The sequence below is a fragment of the Pomacea canaliculata genome, linkage group LG14, assembly GCF_003073045.1.
Source record: "Pomacea canaliculata isolate SZHN2017 linkage group LG14, ASM307304v1, whole genome shotgun sequence".
Taxonomy (NCBI): Eukaryota; Metazoa; Mollusca; class Gastropoda; order Architaenioglossa; family Ampullariidae; genus Pomacea; species Pomacea canaliculata.
Genome location: NC_037603.1, coordinates 17,043,194 through 17,068,807, shown reverse-complemented (window position 1 = coordinate 17,068,807; position 25,614 = coordinate 17,043,194). Strand labels below are relative to the sequence as shown.

The 25,614-nt window shown below is 42.1% G+C and overlaps 1 protein-coding gene across 3 annotated transcripts in view; it reads left to right on the top strand.

Annotated features, from left to right (window-relative positions):
* LOC112554850 (myosin-VIIa-like) overlaps nucleotides 1-25,614 on the top strand; it is a 183,678-nt gene that overhangs the window by 61,653 nt on the left and 96,411 nt on the right. For all 3 annotated transcript variants that reach the window (XR_003097330.1, XM_025222903.1, XM_025222905.1), the window contains exons 13-17: nucleotides 17-123; nucleotides 6,261-6,398; nucleotides 13,414-13,659; nucleotides 14,115-14,294; nucleotides 14,613-14,708. Coding sequence is in view for 2 of the 3 variants with exons in the window: in XM_025222903.1 (XP_025078688.1) it covers nucleotides 17-123; nucleotides 6,261-6,398; nucleotides 13,414-13,659; nucleotides 14,115-14,294; nucleotides 14,613-14,708 (767 nt within the window). In the remaining variant the exon portion in view is untranslated. The remainder of the gene's footprint in view (nucleotides 1-16; nucleotides 124-6,260; nucleotides 6,399-13,413; nucleotides 13,660-14,114; nucleotides 14,295-14,612; nucleotides 14,709-25,614) is intronic.

The following is a 25,614-nucleotide window of genomic DNA, read 5'->3' as shown; positions in this document are numbered from 1 at the left end:
AATATGGTGATTTCAGGATTTTTGGAGAAAAATCGAGACACATTCAGTGCAGACCTTGTGCATTTAATCCAATCTTCGAGGAACAAGTTCATCCAGATGCTCTTCTCTTCTGATATCTCCATGGTAATTACTAAGATTATGAGATATTAGTGAAGTTTACTGCATAGTATTGCTTTGCTGTTATTAAATTTATAAATGCATTCCTTTGCAGACTGCATGCTTTTTGTATGGTAGTAGTGTGCTGCATATCCTGGAAAGGAATGACAAACTGCAGAAATGTGTGAAATCTCCACCTATTGATGCGCTCATTTGGCCACTTATGAGGTCATTTTGGGGAAATAGATAGCTGAGTGGTTAGAGCTCTGGCTTCAGAACTGAGAGGGGCCTGGTTCAATGCCTGATTAGCGCAGAAAAAATTCTTCAGTTGACCCAGCAGGCAGGAATGGGTACCTTACTCCATAGAAGGTTAGGGAAGGCAAGGCAATTGGTAGATTAAGCTGGCCCTGAGAAAAGTGAGGTCTCTAACATCTCCCTGCCCCCCAACAACCTGAAAAGGTTAGGAGATTGCCTTTACCTTGTATCCTGTAATTTGGCTGCTGCTTGATAAAAGTGCCTAAAATTTGACAGGTATACCACATAGAAGAAGCTTGAAAGAAAAAAACCCTCATATTAGGACTGGAAGAGAAATATAATATTAACATAAATATAAAGATCTATGTAAGTGGGATTTAAGGGTGTATACATTTGGCAATAAGATCAAAAATTGTTGCTGCAATTGTTTTTTCATATGTATTTTATGCATAGTATCAGAAATAAAGATTAAATAGGAGAGGGGTGTTAATCATTTGTGGATTCAGATGTTTGCAAAGCTTGTGTGAATGTTATGATTATGACACTACATGTGCAGATTTCTGTCTTTTCCAACAAAAAGGACTGACCAACATTTTGTACATTCATATTTTAATAATTAATGAACAAATGGCAGTGACGTGCAAATAAATATGATGACAGGATCCTGCTCCGAGGAATATGAGCCAGAGAGAAACTTAGTGGTTGCTGCCACAGCTTTGGTAAAGGTTTAAGTTTTCACAGCCAGCATGAAATGATATAAGGAGGTCAAATGAGCCTTAACAATTAAGGTGAAATAACTTGGAGTTGTAAAGGTGGAGGATGTTCAGCATTGTATTTCAGAAACATTAAATTTGAAGGAGAGCTTGAACAACACAGCCTGGATGCATGGTTGCATTAACTGGAGCATGTGAACTTGAATTTGAAGATAATGATCTTAAGATGAAGAGAATATAAATGCTTGGTCTCAGCAAGAACAGACTTTCCCTGCAAATATAACAATCCTGTCTGGATTCAGTGTAACAATCTTCTGTAGAAGCATACAAACAGTGACCGTAGTTGCATTCCTTGTTTAAAGGTTCGCTACCCAATATTTGAATAGAGCACCCACTATCAATTATTAGATTTCCCTGAAAGCTTTGTGAGGCAGTTGTCCCTCATGGGTCCAGCTTATTCTGCCAGGGGTGAACACCCAGCCTCCCCTCTGGTTGGGTGACTGAGCATGCCCACCCCTTTACATTTTCATAAACTCCTTTCTGACTATCCTGGATTCTGTTCTATATTTACAGATGACTCCAAAGTCCCAAGTGGTGGCCCAGTCGCTGTGGCAGCAGTTCCGTCCTGCCAACCGCAACGGACTGCTTCAGTCCGACTGGCAGATGGCTGTTCTACTTTCACGGTGGAACTTCACGCCATCTTGCTACCCTTGCAGCATGTTCACTGCTCTTTGGAGCACAACTTTTGGATTATTTCAGACTCTCTTTCTTCCCTCCAAGCTCTCCTTTCCAATGATTTTAATCACCCTCTTGTGGTCCAGTTTCATAAAATTCATGCAGCACTCATTCAACGAAACAAGGACATTGTTTTATTTGGGCTCCTGGCCATGCTGGTATCTCAGGAAATGTTCGAGCAGACCAGGCTGCCAAGGCAAATTACAGTCACTTGTTTCATCAGACTGTAAACCTTTCTTTTCGGCCTAGGTTCAGACCTTATGGCCATGCCACTGGGACACTCTGGGCCAAAATAAATTAAATGCCACTCTTTCCTGTCTTTCCTACCGCCTACATGTGGGCCATCATGTGAGGCAGGAGGAGATGGTCCTTGCTATATTAAAGTTAGGACATACCTATGCCACACAAGAACACCTCTTACGAGGTGAAACACCACCCGTTTGTCCATCTATCTAATCCTCTTCTTACATCAGGCTGCACATAAAGCTTCAACCAGAGTCCGCCACCGATGTCGATCGGCTGAAACCCACTGTCATGAACCAGCCTGGTTCAAGGCCAGAAAACAGGGCCGAACTAGTAATGGAAACTTTAAAGAGGGGTAGTTGGTACCCTGAGGCGGTACCAGGCTGAGTGGACAATAGGGGTAAGTCTTCCTTTGTGGTGGCTGAGCCTGTGAATCGAGGCCGCTTACGAAATGGGGGGCCGCGGTCACCACTTCACGGGTACGTTAATTCACGGGTGCTATTGGAAAAGGCCAGTACACTTGGCCCTGAGAACAGAGTTTGTTTTCTTTACCACCGACTGGAATTCCGGTGCGGAATGGGAGAGCTAGACCAAGTGTCGCGACAGTCGGAGGTTGAGGTGGCCGACCGTGGGAAGAGGAGCGTGGATAGATCATGGGTATCTCGAGTATAGCGCGATGGGGTGTAGTCCCTCTAGTCAGAGTTCGATAGCGTCAGAACTAGTTCGATAGAATTGAAAGGGGCAACGTGGCCCGGTAGTTTATAAGCTAGAGCCGAACTGTAGTCGAGGCTTTTTCCCTCGTGTTCCAGCAGAGACGTCGTCTCTGAGTGATAGTCAGTCGCAGGCAGCAGGTCTGAAATAGGGAAGCCCGTTCAGTCAGAACGTATCACTACCTGCTGGCACGTGTGATCTGGTGGAGTAGAGAGGAGGGTGTGCGCTGTAACCAAGAGGCTGATTCTCCCAACGACAAGCGAGGGAGTTTACTGTGTCCGGCAGCAAGACGTGCGAGGCAGCGGTTGGCAGACCCTACCGTGCCACCGGTCCAGTGTGGTCATCTACAGAAAGGCATACAAATCATCTCTACTATGAGTATCGTCGCTGCATCCATTGCCTGGGGCAACTGTGGTGGGACAGGGACAAGAAATCGTCTAGCATTGCAATCCCACACAGGCCCTTGATTTGCTTTCCAGTGGCATTCCGACAACAGGCGGGAACAGAAAAAGAAACTGAGAGGATCTAGAGGAGGAATCAGACACAGACTGAAGAGAAGAGGGTGCCGACATCCACTACCAGCCATCACCCTGTCGAATGTGCGCTCCCTTCACAACAAACAGGATGAACTCTCTGCGCTCATTAAATTTGATGGGGACTACCGACGCTGTGACCTCTTCTGTTTCACGGAGACATGGCTAACCAATGAGGAAACATTCGAACTAGAAGGATCGTGTGCGGACGTTTCGCCGCCGGACATTTCGGAGTCCGGCGTTTTGCCGACCGGCGTTTTGCCGCCGGACGTTTCGCCACATTATGTCAGAGAGAGAGAGCTTACTTACTTCTCAAAGAATGAAAGTAACTACTAGATTACACAATAATTCTTTATTTCAAACAAATTTTACTCACAGACTTCACAGACAGTTCACTTTGATTGTCACAGATTATGCGCAACAGCTTTGAGAAAAAACATTGATACAATGGCGAGAGAAATGTGTGAGCTAAGGGGCGTCACACACTTGACTTCGGCTAAAGGTCCCGCGTGAAATGCCGAAATGAAGTGCCCCGCGCCGAAACGTCCGGCGGTGAAACGTCCGGCGGCGAAACGTCCGGTCGGCAAAACGTCCGGCGGTGAAACGTCCGTGTACCGCCGCTGGGCAGATCGGACCACAACATTGTTCATCTGCTACCCACATACAGACAGCTCCTTAAACATGAAAAGCCAACAACACTATGGGACCTGGACAAATGAAGCAACTGAGCTGCTCAGAGACTGCCTCGAGGCCACTGACTGGGATTTGTTCTTCACTACCTGTGGAGCCAACCTGGACTGTCTGGCAGACACAATCACCTCTTACATCACCTTCTGTGAAGAGTCTGTCATCCCTACCAAGCAGATCTGCAGCTATTCGAATAACAAACCATGGCTGGGTAAAGAACTGGAACACTGTCACAATGAAAAGAAGATAGCTTTTATGCAGGGAGACAAACAGAAAGTGAAAGAAAAGGAGAAGGAGTTCAGGGCAAAGGCAAAAACACCTGTGGCCAAGTGTTTGGAGAGGGAAGATTGTTACTCCCCACCATGGCTGATTGCCTGGATCCTTTGCAGTTTGCCTACAAGCCACTCTCACGCTTTTAAATGCTGTCCTACAACACTTGGACATTTCTGGCACCTATGTTCGGATCCTGTTCATGGATTTTTTCCAGCGCCTTCAACACAGTCCAGCCACACCTTCTAGTAAAGCGCCTACTAGACCTGGATGTAAACACCGGCCTAGTTCTGTGGATTAGATCATTCCTGAAGGATCGACCACAGAGGGTGGGTCTCAGAGTTCCACCGACAGGTACTATAGGGTCCAGCAGGTGTCCAGTCACTTAATCCCCAGACACTTCATCCCCGACACTTCATCCCCGACACTTCATCCCCTAGACTTTTAATCCCCAGACACTTCATCCCCAGACACTTAATCCCCGACACTTCATCCCCAACACTCAAGAACAATTTTCATATCATATTGTTGAAGAACATTAAATTTACTAGCTTATATGAACTTTAACTAATGTTGTTGATGTTCAAATGACGTTGAAGTTAAAAGCATGATTTGAATTTGAATTTCAATTAAATTTTTCGCTGACTTCAAAATTTTTATAGTTAAGGATTTAGTTTAGGGATTAAGTGTCTGGGGATGAAGTGTCTGGGGATTAAAAGTCTAGGGGATGAAGTGTCGGGGATGAAGTGTCTGGGGATTAAGTGACTGGGAACCGGTCCAGCAGGTTGTCTGGAGGAGTAAATCTGTCAGTGGATGGAATGATTCTGTCAGATGAGCAGATTCACAACACGGGTACCCCTCAGGGATGTGTGCTTTCCCTCATCCTGTTCTCTGTATATACTAATGAGATTACTATTAATAGTGCTATTCTCAAACTTGTGAAATATGCAGATGACATGGCCCTTGTCGGCTGCCTGAAAGATGAGCAGTCCCTGTCGCAGTACCTGGCCTGCGTGGGGGAACTGGAGGAGTGGTTTGACCGCAGCTTTCTGGAGCTGAACGTTGAAGAAACGGTGGAGATAGCCTTTGGAAGAGTATACGAAGGACGAGATAGCACAACTCCTCTCCCCCCACTAATACAAATCAAGGGACAGCAGGTTCAGAGGGCTGCTGTGTTCAGGTACCTTGGTACAGTGATCGACGGGGAAGCTCTCCTTTAGTGATCACGTGAACCAAGTGTACAAAAAGGCCCAGCAACGGCTGTACCTTCTGAGGAGACTCCGCAGCTTCCACGTCAGCTCTGACTGTGTACAGGTCTCTTGTTGAGAGCATCCTCTCATTTAACATCACTGTGTGGTATGGTCACCTCCTCGTCAAAGACAAGGCAAGGCTGACCAGAGTCATCCACCAGGCCAATAAAATTATTGGTATATCACAGCTGCCACTTTCTGACTTACCTTCATGCAGTCAGAAAGATGGCACATAACATCATTTCGGACCTAACGCACCCTCTCCATCCCAACTTCCAACTGTTGCCCTCAGGCAGGCGCTATTAAGTGACACATGTATGGAAATCTGCCTACCAGAGGTCCTTCGTGCCAGCAGCCATCACCATCCTAAACAAAGGCACAAGGACTCAGGAGGAATCAAACACAGTCTGAAGAGAAGAGGGTGCTGACATCCATTATCAGCCATCACCTTGTTGAATGTGCGCTCCCTTCCGAACAAACAAGACTGCGCTCAATCTAAATAATTAATGAAATGCAGTGATTTCTGTCACAGGCCAATAGATGACATAGATGACAATTTATAATGTTGTTTGCCTACAGGTGATGAACAGATAGTAGTATCAACTGACAAAGTACTAGGAGGATGACGAAAATGCAGTTCAGACACATTTCGTTGCAGTCTGCAATGCCAACGCATTTTTTTAAATATATAATCCTCAATATTGAACTTTATTAAAAAGGTATTAAGATTTTTATATAAAACTAATATTTTCTTTCAATGACTGCAGGGAACAGACACCAGGAAGAGGGCCCCAACACTTGCTTCTCAGTTTAAAAAGTCACTGGATGCTTTGATGAAGACACTCAGTCTTTGCCAGCCATTTTTTGTGCGGTGCATCAAACCAAATGAGTTCAAGAAACCACTGGTTAGATATTTTTCTTCTATTATATCGTTTTTTTTAAATTATATTTCTAATTTTTTATTATTATTTCTTATTTCTTATTATTATTTCTTATATTCCTTGTATAGTGCATCAAGATGATGTTTATTTGATCACTTTGTGAAAAAACAAAATGTTAAAAAGCATAATGTGCAATGGTCTCTAGAGTTTCAAAAATTGTCAAGCTTTTCTTTTTGATATTTTGATGATGCAAACAAGATTTTAGTTGCTAAGACTTAATTCATCCTTTTTTAGGTTTTCATTTGTATGTTGTAGTTTGATTATATATTTATGTTCTAATTGTGGCATAGTGTCCCTGTTCTCCTCAAGGAGTAACAAGGACTAGTTGTGGCACTGTTGTTTCAGCCTGTTAAAGTTCAGCATATTCACAAAACAGTGAGGTATCTTAAGAGGTCATTATTGCACTGATCAACAAATTTTTACAAAAGTCATGTTACTGAAATAAAATAAGTAATTTCTTATCAATTTTTATGTACTCCACAAATATAAAAATCAAAATGCAAAACTGGCTCTAGTTTTTTGGTAATCTGCAATAATTATCGTGTACATCATGAAATGCATGCTAATAGTAATTGACCTATGGTTAATACCTGTAAAAAATCATCATAGAACTATGTCTTAGATTTCTTTGCCTGCACAGCTGATTGGGAGGATCTATCAGGAATGTCCAATAGTAGTCAGCCAGCATGGTAGTGGACAATTTTCCCTAGTATCTTTTTCCCATTGTTGCGATCTCTTGATGAAAATGTTCACCATGTTCATCACTAACCATACCACAGTTTTCAAGAAAGAAATCCAGATGGGAATGAAGGAAATGGATCTTTAGAGACATATTGCAGCCAAGTTTCTGATAAAACATCATGTCTTCTACTAGTTCCTCATAGTTTTCTGCCATAATATTCCCGAGAAAATTTGTAGACACTAGGCGAAAAGCATTGCACACTTGTTTCGCATCACCCTGCAGCAAGTTGTTGAAGGGGTCATCTTTGAAGATCTCTCAAATCTGAGGACCCACAAAAACTCCCTTTTTAATTTTTTTGCCTTGCTCAGTGGAGGACATTTTTCATGCAGGTATTGTAAAGCTGGTGAAGTTTGGTCAATGGTTTTCACAAAGTTCTTCCCTAGTTTGATGTGAAGGAGTGGTAGCAGAATTTTATGAGCCTTCATCAGAGCTGGGTGCTGGATATTCTTATCTCTAACTGCTACATTTTGTCTGCGAGTCCATTCCTTCTGAAAGTAGGGCCCACTCACATAAGAAGCATATATTTTGTATATCCCTGCTGCAGTCCCGTTAAAAGGGCCACTATCTTAAAATCACTACAGAGGTCCCAGCTGTACTTGTTGTACTCAATGGAAATCAATAGCTGCTTTTAGTTCTAATGCATCTCTTTCATGTGGACAACATGCACTACTGGAATATGTGGAAGATGGTTTCCATTGTGCAAAAACATAGAGCTAAGACTCAGTTTCGAAGAGTCTACAAATGGTCTCCATTGTTGTGGATCATGAGTGATTTCTAAGGCATTCATTTCATAATAATAATATGCTGATTTTTCTATAAGAAAAGCACACAATAATAATAATATTAGATGCTGGTCTCAAAAACAATTGTAGAATTGCTAAAAAAAATAGTCGATTTTTGTAGTAAGATCATCAGGTTAGTTTTACAGTCACTGAGAAATAGCCAGATTCGGTTCAAGAATTTCCAGACTGAAATACTGGAGGCAACCGTCAGCATGTTGGGATAGTCATAGACTGTTCACAGGCACTGGCCTTCTACAACTGTGGAAAGAGTTGTGGAGGCCAGTGAGACATACCTGTCTCCTAGCTGATTTTAAAACATGGCTAGCCTTTACACTCCTATGTATGACACCTTTGCTGTGCAAGTATTCCAGGAGCATGCGGTACACCCTGCAAGATATGTCCACAGTAATGTGGGAGAACAGTCTCATTTTGTAACTGCTTGGTTAATACAACTTTCTGTACATAAGAGAACTTGCGATCTAAGTTTTCTAGCCACCTGCAGTCCTGTTGATGAGTGCTGAGCTAGATGTGCTGTGGTTGTATCTTTGTGACCTTTGTCTATTCCTGTATATAGCTTATAGACACAGGCCACACTGTCAAACTTCACAATGACCACTTTCTGATGATGACTCACTGAAGTTGAGAGTGACATTCACCTTTACTGCCAGTGGTGGGGAGTAGATGTCGTAAGACCGACTAACTGGTGGAGAATCAGACAGTCGATATTCGGAACAAGCACAATGCTTTGTGACTGATTGGTCTGTCTTTAGCTTCTTGTCATTCTTGAATCTATGAAGACCAGCTACTAGTTTTAGCAAGTCGTCTACCCCAGGGCTCTCAACGGCCATGAGTCTAGATCTACAGCTCAGAAAGCCATTTTGTCATCAGTAGGAAATAGAATAGATCCACAGAGACTCAGGTCAACAGAGTTGAAATTGGCAGAAGACTGCTGGTAGTGATGAAATCTCAAAGCAGAGGAAAACAGCATGAAAATTTTTAAAATAAAGAACTGACTGTGTGATCTTCAAGATCTTCAGAAGAACCCAGTAGGCAGAAAAGACCAGCAGTTGACAGAAAATCCAAAAGCTGCAGAAGACAAAAGTCAGACAGTCCTGCAAAGCAATGTTCAACGAAAAAAAAAGCATCAGCCCACACAAAAGGCACCAAAAACACAACATAAAATAAATAATAAAAATACAAAAAATTGCGGAGGGCTGCCTCCCTCAAACCTGCTAGTCAACCATGTCAGCTGGGGGTGAGGGACAGACTGCACGGCTGCTTCATCTGCATCATGTCCCAATCTGCTCCATTCTAGACTATGGATTCATTATCTGTGGCTCTGCTCAAGTGTCTTACCACAAAATTCTACATCCTATTCACCACCAAGGGCCCCGGATATGTTTGAGTGCCTTCCAAACCACTCCTGTACAAAGTTTGTATGCAGAAACTGATGAGCCTCCACTTTTTCTTCATCATCTGAAACTTATCCTATCTTATGTCTGTCACTTAAAAGTTCACCCTGGAAACCTGCTTGCCATGCTGTTTTTGGATCACAGCGTGCTGCCCTGTTTGCCATTTGTACTAAGGAGCAAAAGCCATTATCACTCCATGTTGCACCTCACCTGCAATCTTTCAGAGTAGATATTCAACGGGTAGAGCCCCTCCCTCTACCAGCTCCTCCTTGGACTCTTCCTGTTCCAGAGATTTATCTCAATCTTAAAGCCTTCAGAAAAGGTGACATCAGTGACCTCATCTTTTTTCAACGTTTTCAGGAACTTCTTTCTGGCTATCCTGGATTCTATTCCATAGTCACAGATGGCTCTAAAGTTCCCAACAGTGACCTTGCAGCTGCAGTGTCAGTTCCATCCTGCAAACAACAACAGGCTTCTTCAAACCAATTTGCGGAAGGCTGCTTTATATTCTCTGCAGAACTTCATGCCACCTTGCTTGCCTTGCAGCACATTCACTCTTTGAAGCATGACTTTTTGATTATAATTAATATAATAAATGGTGATTTCAGACCCCCTTTTTGCCCTCCAAGCTCTTCTTTCCAATCATTTTGACCACCCTCTTGTGGTCAAGACTCATACTATTTATGCAGCTCTTCTCCAACGGAAAAAGATGTTTTTGTCTGGGCTCCTGGCCATGCTAGTACCCCAGGCAATTTTCAAGTGGACCAGGCTGCCAAAGCTGCATGCCAGTCTTCTGGTAAATTACACTCACTGTTGTCATTAGACCGTAAATCAGGGGTGGGCAACATACGGCCCGCGGGCCGGATCTGGCCCGCGACGGGATTTTGACTGGCCCGCAGACTGTTTCTGGTCGTACATGATAACGTGGCCCGTGGCCACATTCTGCCGCAATCTCCCACTACTATTTACTTGCTTACTGCGTCGAATAGTAGTGACTTAGTTATTTTTTGGTTCTTTGTTTTCTTTGTTTTTTTGATTCTTTGTTTTCAGTTAGAATTAGATTTAGAAGTCGGCAAGAAAGCAGTATGTTTGTTGTGTGAAAGTGTTGCCGTGATGAAAGAGTACAACGTTAGCCGCCATGATGCGACGAACCATGCAGGCTAAGGCAGGCTATGGCAGGCTATGGCAGGACTTTATCAGCAGCGGAACGGCAAACAAGAGCAACAGAACTGGACAGAAAACTTGTAAAGCAGCAGAATGTATTCGTAAAAACCAAAGTAGCCCTGAAAGCTGCTACTCATGCCAGCTTTGTGGTCGCATACAACATTGCCAAGCACAGCAAATCGTTCAGTGATGGTGAATTTGTCAACAAGTGCATGCTCCATGGAGCTGAACAAGTCTGTCCAGAACAAAGAAAGAAGTTTGAAGAAGTCAGTTTGTCGAGAAGAACTGTGGTTCGCCGCATTGAAGCAATTTGTGAAGACCTGACATCACAACTGAAAAGGCGGGTACCTTCATTTCAGCTGTTTTCCTTGGCATTGGATGAAAGCACTGACATCGATGACCCTGCACAGTTGCTCATCTTTGTACGAGGCATTTCAGAAAACTTTGAAATCACAGAAGAATTGCTGTCAATGGAATCAACGAAAGACACTACTACCGGAGAAGATATTTTTGAATGTGTGGAAAATGCCATGCATACAATGCAATTACCATGGCAGAAAATGGCCATTACACATGTATTACTACAGATGGTTGTCCATCTTTGACAGGAAAGAAAGTTGGTCAACTGAAGACATTGGGTGACCATGTTTTAGAGGTCGCTTGCATCAGGGAGCTGATATTTCTACATTGCATACTACACCAGGAAGCGCTATGTAAAAGTGTGCTTGACATGAAACATGTTGTGGATGCAGTTGTGAAAATTTTCATTTCATCAGGGCGAGAGGTCTAAATCACAGACACTTTATCACACTTCTGGAAGATCGGATCACAGTGATGTTTTGTATCATACTGCTGTTTTGGGTAGTTTTGAGATGTGTCTGGGGCCTGAAAACGGGAATTTTACTGTGTTTGGAGATCAAAGGGAAAGATACAGAATATCCTCAACTCAGAGAATCGGAATGGCTATCAGAGCTGGCGTTTGCAGTTGATCTCTTTGAACATATGAATGAATTGAGCACCAGACTTCAAGGGAAGGGCACTTGTACTCAACAGTGAAGGCATTCAGGATGAAGCTACAACTGCTTTCTCGCCAGCTCAGTCAGAATATCACAACACACTTTCCAACACTGGAGACTATGGCACCCCAGATGATGTTAACTGAGAAATACACCAATATGATATCTGCACTAGACAATGAATTTGCTCGTCGTTTTGCGGACTTCCAGAAACTTGCTGCTGAGTTTGATATCTTGTCATCCCCGTTTACAACTGACTTTGAAAAGGTGCCGGATGCTCTACAGCTGGAATTGATTGACCTGCAGTGTGCCTCTACCCTGAAAGAGAAATTCCAACCTGAAAGCATTGACAAATTTTATGCCTCACTGAATGAGTCCAAGTTTGCCAACCTGAGAAAGATGGCCATGAAACTACTTGTTCTGTTCGGGTCTACATACATTTGTGAGCAAACATTTTCGACCATGAACATTAACAAGACAAATCTGCATTCCAACCTAACTGATGTTCACGTGCAGTCGTTACTGAGGATTTCTATGTCCGACATGCAGCCAGAGTTCAAGCAACTTGTTGACAACTTTGATCGACCGCAGCTGTCTTATTGACTTCAGCAGCTGTTGAAGTACATTACGTTAACATCATTAAATACTGTTTTCGGTCTCTATGCTTTAAAATTAAAGCTTACAAGTTTACATTAAACACGATTTATTCCTTGCATTGGTAGATAAACACGCGATTAAGGTATTGATCCAGTAATCTGGCCCGCCAAGGACTTCATTTCCCCATATCTGGCCCGCCGACCGGAGAAGTTGCCTACCCCTGCCGTAAATCTATCTTGTCCTGTGTTCAGTCCCTGTGGCAACACCACTGGGATACTCTGGGCCAAAATAAATTACATTCCGTCCTTCCCTGTTTTTTAGACTGGACTCCCTGCCTTCGTGCCATTCTTTGGGGTGGGAGTGGGTGGTCATTACTAGACTAAGGATTGGACACACCTATGCCACGCAATCGCACCTCTTACAAGGTGAACCATCATCAGTTTGTCCTTGGTGTCAAGGAAATTTTAGTGTGGTACATGATTTAATTACTTGTCCTGAACTCTAGAGTATCCAGCAGCAGTTTTTTTTTTACAGCAGACTCTTTGTTTCCTTGTTTAGGTCCATCCCATCGGAAGCTATTGTCACATTTTTAAGAAGGATAGGGCTCTACCATAAGATCTAAGCTTTTTATGTCCCGCCAGTTTTGGGTTTTGATTTGTTGGTGACCCTTTGGGCCACAACACTCTTTTTTACACTTTACACACTCTTTTACATTATTCCTGCTTCTTGTGATGGCTTTTATTGATTAAGTTTATGTGGTTATATCACTTGGGGGATTGGCTCCTAAACATGTTAAGGTAAGATTACTTTATGTCTCCATGATGTAGCCTTAGTTACTGGCACAGCATAAATTACAAGCAACCACCATCCTCCTTTTGGGGACTTCATTGTGCACCACCACTGTTGGGTGGGGTTTTGAGTGACAGCAGAGGGGAATTGTTGGAATCAATTTTTATGGAAGATGATCTTTGCCTTTGTCCAACCATACAGGAGCACAGTTTCAACTGTAGATTTATCATTCATCAGCCCCATGTTACTAGACCTTAAACAATGACCTTATGTAGCAGTGGTTACTTTTTTTATAAAAAATTTTTTAACTATCCTCAAGCAGGGTAATGTTCCCAAGGATGGGCAGAACTTGTTAAGGTAGATTTTTCCTGGTTTTTTTAATATATAGCTGGACAATGAATGAACTATTTCTAATTAACTATTGTTAAATATATTTTGGAATTCATGAGTCTTCATTTTGTTTTAATGCTTTTTCAGATGTTTGACAGAGAATTATGCTGTAGACAACTGCGTTACTCAGGCATGATGGAGACAATTCGCATAAGACGTGCAGGATATCCTATTCGACATCATTTTGATAAATTTGTGGATCGATATCGACTTCTTGTAAATGGAATAGGTCCATCCCATAAGGAAGATTGCAGACAAGCTGCTCTTCGCATCTGCAAGGAAGTTTTGAAGGATGCAGATTATCAAATGGGAAAAACCAAAGTCTTTCTAAAGGTGAGTATGTGTCTCCATTTGTTTTATTTCTTCATCAAATCTTTTGTCTGAATCTGTCATATAAAAGAAGTTTTCAGGTCTCATGTGTTCTAGCATGTTTTTTACTTCCTGCCATCTTTGTAAGTGGTTAGGTATGCTGGGAATAAAGCAGCACTTTTTTAAAAAGTTATTACATTTGTAATTTATTGGAAAGAATTTCTTTTTGTGAATTGTACCCTAATCATGTAGTTACTTCCTTTTTACAAAGGTATAAACCTTTGCCCTTTTTTTGTAGCTGATTTAAAAAAGAATTGTCTCTTTTTGGAAGTGGATAATATCATATCCTAACCATACAGCACTCCATTTTGACTTTTAAAATATGACAAAATATCTAAAAAGTTTAGTTTCACAAAGATTTATATTTGTTATATAATGATTTTATGTATTTTTTTGGTATGGTTCCCTGTGAACAACAGGATGCTCAGGATGGATTTTTGGAGCAGCAAAGAGAGTTGTCACTGACTCACAAGATTCTTGTGATCCAGAATGCCGTTCGATCATGGCATTATCGCAGGCGCTTCCTACGCATGCGTAAAAATATTGTCATTCTTCAGACTTGCTGGCGTGCATTTGCTGAGCGCTCACACTTTATCAAGGTACGGAAAATAGAGCAGAGAAATAACAGCTTAATATACTTGTAACAGATGAACTAAGAAGTTATTGAGGAAAGAGATTGCAATTTTATTATACTATTAATAAGGAATAATCATCACAAAATAAGTCACAATCAAAACATTTAGTTTTTTTTTTATTTTTTAACTCGCTACATTTTGTACAAAAAAGTCATTGCAATTAACATGTCACAATATTAAGTATCAGTTTTGTGACATATTTTGCTTTTGTGAGAAAATAGCTTTGTTTGTTATCCCTTGTTGTAAGATCTGATTAGAAGCAGCAAATTTTATTTATCGCAGATGAGACAAGGCTATATGAGACTTCAGGCTGTCATCCGCTCACGGATTCTTACAGCACATTTCTGTGTGATCAGAAGCTGGACAATAAATCTGCAGGTATGAAGTGACCCTTTTATGCTGCATTTTATTGAATTCACTACATTGCTAACAGAATTGCTTTCATAAGGTTAAGAACAACATTTCTTCATAAGATGGGTTGCCCCCAAGGGGTTGAGCATGTGCTGGGGTTGAACATGCCACCTCTCTCTGTCTGGGTAAATAAGCTGGCCCACCCTTTTCTCTACTCATCCCTTTTCTCCCTTATCAGACTTTCACATGTCCTCTTTTCTTACAAACTCTACTTTTTCCTTTTTTATCCTTCCTATCTTCTGACTGTACTTGTTTTTCTTCTGACTTTATTTTCCATCATGCCTTCTTTTTCATCTCTTTTCTCTCTTTGGCCTCCTTAAACCCCCTGCATTTGCCCTACAGATCAACTCACGTCACAGGAGGATGTTATCCTGAAGATTTTGATAGATTGCAGTCATACTATCTTTGGCTCCTAGATGGGAGGGTGGTATAACTCACACCAATCAATTGCCCTAGTTTTGTAAGAAGGCGGTGGGTCAGTCTGGTTTTCCCCTCTGAATCCTGATGATTACGTGGTGTGACCTTCTGGAAATACCCTAAGTGGTACCACTCGGTTGCATTCCTGTGGTGGATTCTGGTGGGTAGAGAGCAGAAGGAATAAACCAACAACCTTTAATAATGGTTACCAAAATTTTAAACTTTGGGAAACACATGTGTAAGGATGAGGTATCTTCAGACATTGAGGATGTAGTACAATAGAATGTGAGAAAGATTATTGAGGGGGCCTGGCCCTGTTTTCACGCAGAGGGCACGGTCATTTCAGCTGCTCTCATCCCTCCCTTTTTGCTATAGCCAGAGGGCTTAACGTATTTCTTCTGGCTTTTCTTTAATTCTGTTCATGCTGGACAATGTCTGGTCCAGTGCAGAACCCAAAAAGCTTCTGAAGCCCTTTGCCAATGGGATGGTAAACTGTTTGTAGATCTGGTCATTAAGGTGACAACGCACAGGTCCCTTAAATCTTCTAAGGGAGTCATTAATTGCCCTGACTATGCTGAAATGTCAGAACTGGCATCCCAGGGAGTTACAGCTGTCTAAAGGGTCAACCCGAAGAGAGATGACAAGTCTTTACCCACAAATACTCTTTTTCCTCACTTTCTGTTTACCAAAAATACCTGACTTTATTGAAGTTTGGTCTTTGCAGATCAAAGTATCACTCTTCATCCCTTCTCTGTTGCACTGCATCAACTGTCAGTATTACAATCACAGGGCTAGCTTCTGCAAGTCCCAAGCCAGCTGTTTTTGCTGCGTTGGGACTGGCCATGCCGCAGATGATTGTTTCTCAAGCCCCTAGCCCCCTTGGGCCCGGCTTCTCATGACGGGGATGAACACCCGAGGCTGGGTGACTAAGCTGGCCCACCCCTTTTTTCTGATGCTTTTCTTTTTCTCCCTTACCTGGCCCTTTCATCTACATTCTTCTTCTGATCAAACATCTCCCTGACATACAATTTTATCCTTCCTATCTTCTGCCTACGCTGGCCTTTCTCCCATCTTATTTCCTACCATGCCTTTCTTTTGATGTCAATTTTTCTCTGTGGCCTTTTTTTAGGCCCCCTGCGTTTGCCGTGCAGGGCGACCCGTGTCAGAGGAGGATAGGATACTGGAGGTTGAGGACCCTGATGGGTTGCAGCCCATCATACCAACACACCTCTTTGACCCGGACTTCTTCTAGAAGCAGCTGGCCGTGTATTGCCCTAGCTTTGCTAGAAGGCTGCAGCTGGGGTCAATCTGGTCTTCATACTGAGAAGGCTAGAGTATATTCCTTATGTATCCCTGGTGCGATCCTGCTGGAAATGTCTGACACCGCTCGGTCGCATCCCCTTGTTGGACTCCATGGTGGGTGGGGAGTGTAAGGAATGAAAGCACCAGAGAGGAGGAATCTTCAGATAGCGAAGATTAGGAGAGAGTTTGCTTGAGAAAGAATGTCGAAGGGGCCTGGTCCCGTAAGGGAGGGTGTGGAGCCAGCTCGGCTGCTCTCATCCCTCGTTATATCAGACTCTCATTCTGCCCTCCAAGCTCTTCTTTCCAAAGATTTTGACCACCCTCTTGTGATCCAGATTCATAAAATTCATGCAGCACTTATTCAGCTGAACAAGGATACGGTTTTTATTAGGACTCCTGGCCATGCTGGTATCTCAGGCAATGCTTAAGCAGACCAGGCTGCCAAAGCTGCATGTCAGTCCCCAGGCAAATTATAGTCAGACTGTATCAGACTATATCAGACTGTAAACCTATCTTTTCGGCTTGCGTTCAGTCCCTATTTCATTGCCATTCAGACAGTCTGGGCAAAAATAAATTTTATGCCACCCTTCCCTGTCTTTCTGACGCCTTCCTTCATGCCATCCTGTGAGGTGGGAGGAGGTAGTCCTTGCTAGATTAAAGTTAGGACATACCTATACCATGCAAGGACCACCTATTTGTCCATGCTGTAGGGGAAGTTTTAGTGTGGTACACATCAGATCGTTTGTCCTGAGCTCCAGACTATTCGTTGGCATTTTTTTGCAGAAAATTCTTTGTTTTCTTTGTTCAGGTTCGTCCCATTGGCAACAGTCTTTACATTTTTAAGGAGGATAGGACTTTACCATGAAATTTAAGAAATTTTATATTGTGATAATTATTTTCTCTTGATTTTTGGTTTGTTGGTGGCCTTTTTTGGCTTCACCACTCCTTTTTACATTTGATCCACTATTTCACATATTGGTTTTTTTTTTGTTTTTTTTTCTTTGACTTTTAAAAAAACAATGTTATGGTTATATCACTTGGGAGGTTTTTCCCCTAAGCTTTTCCCACCATTAAAGGCGGGCTCTAAGGACTTTACTATAAAGGAAAACACACAAACATAATAAGAATGGATGCTGATCTCAAAAACAATTATAGAATCACTGTAGATGTGTTTTGGTGCCCTCTGAGATAGTAATGTCAGGTCTGTTATTGTTTTTATTCAAATATTTCTTTTGTGGAACACATCCTAGGCACAGCTTGAACCTTGAACTTCAGGAGAATAGAAAAATCTCATCAGGCCTTGCAATGGTGGAAGCTCTCCAGTTTCCGGAGGCAGGAATCAGACGTGTTGTACCATTGTTGACAGATAAATAAATAGTTCCATTCTAGCATCTCACCCAAACAGACGTGCTGACCTATAGAGAAGGGAATGAACTTTTTTGGGTTGCCACAGTCATCCTCTCCAATGAAACGGTCGGATTCTGTTGGGGGACACCGAGATCTTAGGAGGTCTCATCACAGAATCCAGGTTGGGGATAACTAAAGTGGCTTTAGGGATCATGTATCTGCCAAACACCATGTTATTTCTAAAGAGATCATCATGATACTTGAAGTATTTGCCAAAGAGAATGGAGCAGATGTTGTTTGACACGCTTGCCTGGGTCAAGTGGGCTAGATTCAGTGCTGACCTTGGCTCTCTTATATGACCCTGATGTACTCTTTGACCTCTTCTCGGATCTTTACGGCCAGGGCGTTTTTGCCTACCTCTAGCTCACGTAGGATTTTTAGAGTAACTTTTCATTGGTCTTTCCACACCACACCAGAAGTGTCAACAACGCCTTTGCTGTTGGTCTATCCTCAAGAAAACTATATGGCCTCTCGGAGAAGGCATCGGCATTTTTTACTAGTGTGTCCCTTATGACTGTGTAGCTGTTAAACACCACGACCAGCTTGCTTCCCAGGTACAGACTGATCATGTTACCATACTGTCATCGCCATGCTGAGAATTGCTGCCAAGGATCTTTCTTCTTCATCAGCAGCAGTACAGCCAACCTGGGTTCTGGAGTTACACCTGCAGGTCGTCTCACAGAAAGCCTCTTCAGCAACAACACTGAGGCAATGCTTATAGCAAGGCCTGTGTTGAAATCAAGAATTTCCACTAGAACAGCCATGGTGCTCTGTTAGCTGTCTTTTGGAACGACAAAAGTAGATGAATCCTGTGTGAATTTGAACTGCACTAGAAACTAGAAACACTTATTATTTGTCCTTGATTCCAAGGTCTTTTTACTGTTGTGCATGGTCTTCAGAGTATCCGCCAGCAATTCTTTTTACAACAGACTTTTTGTTTTTCTTGTTTAGGTCCATCCCATTGGCAGTTATTCTTTTCACTTTCAAGGAGGATAAGGTTTTACCATCAGATTTAATGTTTTTATGTTCTTAGATTCTGGTTTAAGGTGGCTTTTTAGGTTACAACACCCCTTTTTACATATTACTTGCCCCTTTATATTATTCTTGTTCATTATGTTGATTTTGATTGATAAGGAAGTTGTTACTGTATCACATAGGGATTTTATTTCCTAACCTTTTAATGTCTCCATACATTTTCTCACCATGATATAGCCTTAAACACTAAGAAACAATTGTTCATTATGTTGGCTTTTATAATTAAGGATGTTGTTATATCACCAGGGAGTTTTTGTTTTTCATTACCTTCTCTTGCTGTTATATGGCCTTATTTGCTGGCACCACGTAAAACACAACCAAGCCTATCATGTCTCAAATGTCGTCTTCATCTGTGTGTTAACATTGTACAGAAATGAGTGACAGAAAATGGCTTCAATTTCTCTGCCACAAAGGCGGCCTATGTTCACTTTTGTAAACCGCATATCATGTTTCCAAACCCATCTATTTATGTAAATGACTCAAAACTAAAAGTGGTCCAGGAAGTAAAATTCCATTTTAACATATTACTTATCCTTTTAAATAATATTTTTGTTTCTTATGTTTGCTTTTATTGTTAAAAAGGGAGGGGGGAGAGGGTGAACACGGTTCACGGAAGCGACAAGATGTGTTTTCGATTGCTTTCTTCTCATAACAGCTATTTTTATTTATTATATAATAATTTGACCAGTTTCAAAAAGTAAAGTGTGCTACAATTATGCCTTCAGACAACCTTGTTTTTCGAAGAGTTTGTGGATCTTTTACATCAATATTCATCGACTTTTTGCTGAAGAGAGCAAAACAAAAACTGTCTGTGCTGTTCACCATGATTACGTTGAAGTCCCGAACAGATGCTGCAGTGTTCGGTATGTTGCTCTCGCTTCTACTCATGTTATGTGGCGATGTGGAGCCAAACCCTGGTCCCACTGGTAAAGACACGACGAGACAAACACGACTAGCTACTGCCAGCGCTTCAAGGAGTGCAAGTGCAGACAGGGCAGATAGTGCAGTACACACAGCACAGACCAGAGCCGACCCTATCAGATGTTATGTCAGTGCTGCAGAACATGAACGCCAAGTTCGACGAAGTCAAAGATAATATCAAAAGGTTAAACGACTCAAGCTCGACTCTCCAAACGCAAATGCAAGAATTACGCCATGAAAACTCTGTGATTCAACAGGAGCTTCAACAACTCCAAGAATAAAAAACAAAAAACAAATGTCTACAGAGAAAATTGAGTGAGCGGACAGGAAGATCGACGATCTCGAAGGTAGATCAAAGAGGAACAACCTACTAGTCTTCAGTTTTCCTAAGAAGGACAACGAAACGCCAGACGTTTGTGAAGCCATTGTGAGTACATTTCTTAAAAACAAACTTGAAATTCCAGACAATATAGAGTTTGATCGGGTACATAGACTGAACAACAAGAACAACTCTCCCATCATTTACAGAGTAAATGTCATGAAAGCTAAGTACAAATTAAAAGGATCAAAAATTTTTATTGGAGAAGACTTATCATCGGAGGTGCGTGAAATGAGGAAATTACTGACCCCACGCATGAAGATGCGGATATAAAGACGAGGATTAGCAAGGCAAGAGGCGCATTCATACAGCTTAGAAGGGTCTGGAACTCCGGGAACATCGGCTACAAGACCAAGATCCGTCTCTTCAACTCCAACGTCAAGTCAGTCCTACTATACGGAGCAGAGACGTGGAGAACGACCAAGGGCACAATGAAGAAGATTCAAACGTTTATGAACCAGTGCCTGCGTAGAATCCTCAGAATTCACTGGCCAGAGAAAATACGCAACACCGACCTGTGGCAGAGAACAAAACAGCAGCCTATGGAGGAAGAAATCCTGCGGAGACGATGGGGTTGGTTAGGGCACACCCTACGGAAGCCAGCATCCAACGTCACGAGACAGTCGCTGACATGGAACCCTCAGGGAAAGAGAAAGCGAGGAAGGCCGAGAAACACCTGGAGACGGGACCTCGCCGCCGACACCAAGCTCACCGGACTCGAATGGGGGCAGCTGGTGACGGTAGCCCAGGACAGGAGGCGTTGGAGGACTGTAGTCGATGGCCTATGCACCAGGAGGGGCGAAAGGCCAAACTGACTGACTGACACATGGAGAAAGTGAGAAGTGAAGGAAAAAGGGTGAAAATGGTTTTTGATCACCTGTACATTGATGGGAAGAAATTCTTTGCTGCTGCAAAGGGTACCCTTACTGAAGAAAGAAAATTCTGGCCGCCCTGCTGATCATTCCGCTTCCACTGATAAAAGAGACGAGAGTCCATCGAGTATACCTGGTGTTACTCACTGGTCGTGTGAGAGTGTTTACAAGTCCAAGGACATAGATCCCAATGAAGACAGACAAAAACAAATGCGTTACCCTGATTGTGGAAGTGGAAACAGTGGTGATGAAAAGTGCTGGCATACATAATAAGCTTTCCTTTCTACATTGGAATGTATGTGGACTGCAAGGTAAATTAATGAACAGTGATTTCCTATCTTTCATAATGTCATTTGACTTTATTTGCCTTGTTGAAACATTTATGGAAAACTTTACTTCTACAATCTTTTCAAATTATCACTTTTTCTACAAACCGGCTATTAAATTTAATAACCAAGGTTGTCGTTCGGGAGATCTATTAAGTCTTATTAACAATAACCTGATTCCATATATTAGACACAAGTTTTCATAATCTGATTGTTTTTCGAATTAACAAAATCGTGTTTAATCTTGATAATGATATTATTTATATATGTGCATTATGTACCACCTGAAGGCTCTCCCATTTACCCATACGGCGTAAAACACCAATTCCCCCCCCCCCCCATTTACCCATACTTTGGTATTAACAATGGTATTTCCATCATCGAAGAATGCTTGGTGGAGTGTATGCAAGAAAATGGGGATACATGTACATGTCATTGTAGCTTGAGATTTGAATGGTCGGACTGGGTGCTTGAATAATAATGATACTACTGATGCTGACTTTATCACAGAGTTACTTGTACCTGATAGCCATTCTGTTATGTCAGATAGACTTTCACATGACCCAGTTGTCAATCAGTTTATTTATAACTAATATGAATAAAGAAGAGACTTTATATAGTTTAATCAAAATCAAATCAAATCAAAACAGACTTTATTGTCTGCCCAGGAGACCCAGGGCAGAAATTTGTCTTTGCTCACATACCCATACAGACATTTAACACACAGTTAGGAGTAAAAGTGAGGAGTAAAATAGTGTTGATTGCACCAGTCCATCAAAGCAGTGTATGTTTATCCTAACAACAAACCTTGGGTGACCAAGGGCCTAAAAGCACTGCTGAACAAAAAGAAACATTTGTTCATCACGGGCAGAAGCCCACGACAGAAGATTAGTACATAGAGAGGACCATGATGCTATCCATTGGGTGGGCAGAGGCTCTACGAGCATACTAGTTAGTCCGCTTTCAGTAGTTTGCCGGTGGACCAACGAGTGTCGACGAGATTGAAACAGAGGTCGAGTTAGCTCTCGCCATAAACCCGATGTGTCAGAATGCGGCTCGTGGTTACATCTTGAGCTCGCTGGAGGGACCTGCCAGACGTCGAGTTATGATGCTTCCGCATGACACAAGAGATACGCCGAGAAAGATCTTGGGTGTCCTAGTGGAGGCGTACGGCGAACGGAAAGATGTCGACATCAGTGCCACAGCAACGTGATGAGGTGGTCGACGAATACACCGCGAAGCTCCAGAATTTAAGCAGGCGAGGTAGAAGGCGGCGCAGAGCGTCGAAGTGGCGGCGATTGACACCATCTCGGAGGACTGCAGCCCGACCGGTCAGGGTAAGTGACTGCCCCCGTTTTCCGTAACAGGATGACAGGGAAATAAAGTGTAGCTGGCCTGACTGGAAAGTGTCCGACGGCGGAGGTTGTCATTTATGGCAGTTGAGTGATGGCGTTGCTCGACACCGGCAGTGAGGTAACGACGGTCACTGACGAGTGGGCACGAGGGCACATACAGGACTTACAGCTAAAACAAACTCAGGAGTGGCGGTGGTGGATATGTTTACGGCCAGCGTCTGAGGACGTTCCTATCCTGGTGGTCAAGGACCTGGTCGATGTGGTCACAAGTGAGCGCAGGAGACGCGTGTCGCTTCTACTAGGGAAGAACGTCTTTGATCAGATAATGGACTCTACCGCAGATGTGGCGCAGGCAGTACAGGCAACCATGCATGAAGCTCATCTTGAGAAGACATTGTCAACAAAAGGACTGGCTAGGGCCGCTGGCAACACGCCCGTTCCAGGATGCCAATGGGTCGTGACGTCCACACCAGCCACTTTCCAGAGGTTAATGCAGACCACCATGCCGAACTTTTTAATTTCAGTCCTTCTTGTGTACCTAGACGATCATTTGGTATACTCCAAGATAAAGGACATTCAACTGCGGGAGGCGCCATACCTTCAGGATGACGACAGTGAAGAGGAAACGCCAGGCAATTAAAGTCAGGCAATTCAATTGATAGACACAGACATAAATGGGGCTTTGAACCTATTTAATGGATGTATTAAGGAAAATGCCAAGTGAATGGAGAATGTGTCAATATTTGTAGAAAAGAAGAAACTGACAATTGGTTTGACCATGAATGTAAAAAAGAAAGACAGGTGGTTTGGAAAGCCCTTAAAACATTTAAAAAAAACACTTCATGAGGATGACAGACATACGTATTGTAAAATAAGAAGAGAATATAAGAACTTACTGGAAAAAAAAAGAAGTTATTTAATGAAACTATAATACATAAGTTAAAGTCTGCCATAAAAAACCAGCAAACGTTTTGGACCACACTACATAAATGTCTACAAAGGTAGTAATTATAACAACAAGATTTCCCTTGATACCTGATATCAGCACTTTAAAAACTACTTGATAAAGACATTGGCTGCTCTAGCAATGATACACCAGAAGTTAACGACAACATTTTTGACCAACCAATTTCAAAAGAAGAAGTATTGCATGCTCTACGAAGAATTAAGAATAATAAAGCTGCAGGCCCATATATGATGATTGGTGAACTCTTAAAACATTCATGCTCTATTGTAGTAGATTTTTCTCCATAATTTTTTTAACGAATAAGGGTGTTTTTCCAAAAAAATGGACAGAGTCAATAATGATAACTTTATTTAAAAAAGGAGATAGGAGTAACCCTAACAACTATAGGGGTATTTCCATTTGTGATGTAGCTAGTAAAGTGTATGGTTTCATAATTAACAGTAGACTGCATGATTGGATGGATGAAAAACAGGTCGTGGGGGAATACCAAGCAGGTTTTAGGAAAGGATACTCAACTGTGGACCATATGTTTACTCTGTTGGGTTTGATTCAAAAACAGTTTGCTCTCAGTCATAACGTAGCATTTATTGACTTTGAAAAAGCGTTCGACTCAATAAACAGAAGTTTACTATGGCATGTTTTGTTAAAAAACGGGGTCCCAAGCAAGCTGTTTTCTATCTTTGAAAGCCATGTATAATAATGTAAAAGTAAGAATCAGCTGTGGAGCACAGTTAACCGACTACATAAACTGTACTAAGGGGGAAAGCAAGGGGATGTATGTAGTCCTGTATTATTCTCCCTCTTTATCAACGAAATGGCAATCAAGATAATCCAGAATGGAAAGCATGGAGCCTCCTTATCTTTAGATTATTTAGAACTGTTTATATTACTATTTGCAGATAACATTGTCTTGATACCCAAAACAGTGATTGGGCTGCAAAACCAGTTGAATAACTTAAGTACAGCTGCATCTACCCTGGACTTGAATGTAAATCTAGATATAAGTAATATTGTAGTCTTTCGCAAAGGTGGGTTTCTAGGAACAAGAGAATGTTGGACTTATAACAGTATTGTAATGCCTGTTGTTAATGTATACAAAAATCTTGGATTGCTGTTCTCTACTAAGCTTAGCTTCTCAGCCGCATGCCAGGACTTGGCAAACAGAGGAAAAAAGGGCTTACTTTTAATAATGAAAACTCTTAGATCGTATAATAACACAAGTGTAGATGTATTTTTGAAACTTGTTGCCGCTTAAGTTCAACCTATATTGCAATATGGTGCAGAACTATGGGGATTAGACAAGGCATCTCATTATTGTGAAGAAGTCCACCTTTTTGCCTTAAAACTCTTCCTAGGGCTAGATGACCGAACCCCAAATGATTTAGTGTATGGCGAACTACATTGACACCCAATTACAATAAACTCAATTAATAAATGTGTTTGATATTGGCTGAAACTAGTTAGAATGAATGATGATAGACTGCCCCGTAAAATCTACAGAATGTTATTTGATTTAGATACAAAAGGCAAATCAAACTGGGTATCTAATATTAAAAGAAAGTTATTTTCATTGGAGTTGGGTGTTGTGTGGTTAAATCAAGGGGTACAATGTGAAAGAATGTTTATAATCAAATTTAAAGAACGACAAGTTTTGTGTAGATGGCAAGAGTGGGAGGACAACATCAATAGTAGTGAGAGATTTTCCTTTTATTCTACTTATGGCAGGGGTGTCAAACACCCGGCCCGCGGGCCACATCCAGCCCGCCATGAAATTTTACAGGCAGCTCAGCCTCAGACTAGTAGAAACTCATCACTGTCTGACTCTGCGGGCTGGCAAGCGGAAGTCGTCTCGATGAGACGTTAAGTTGTGAGAAGCAAACTTGTGGAGATCA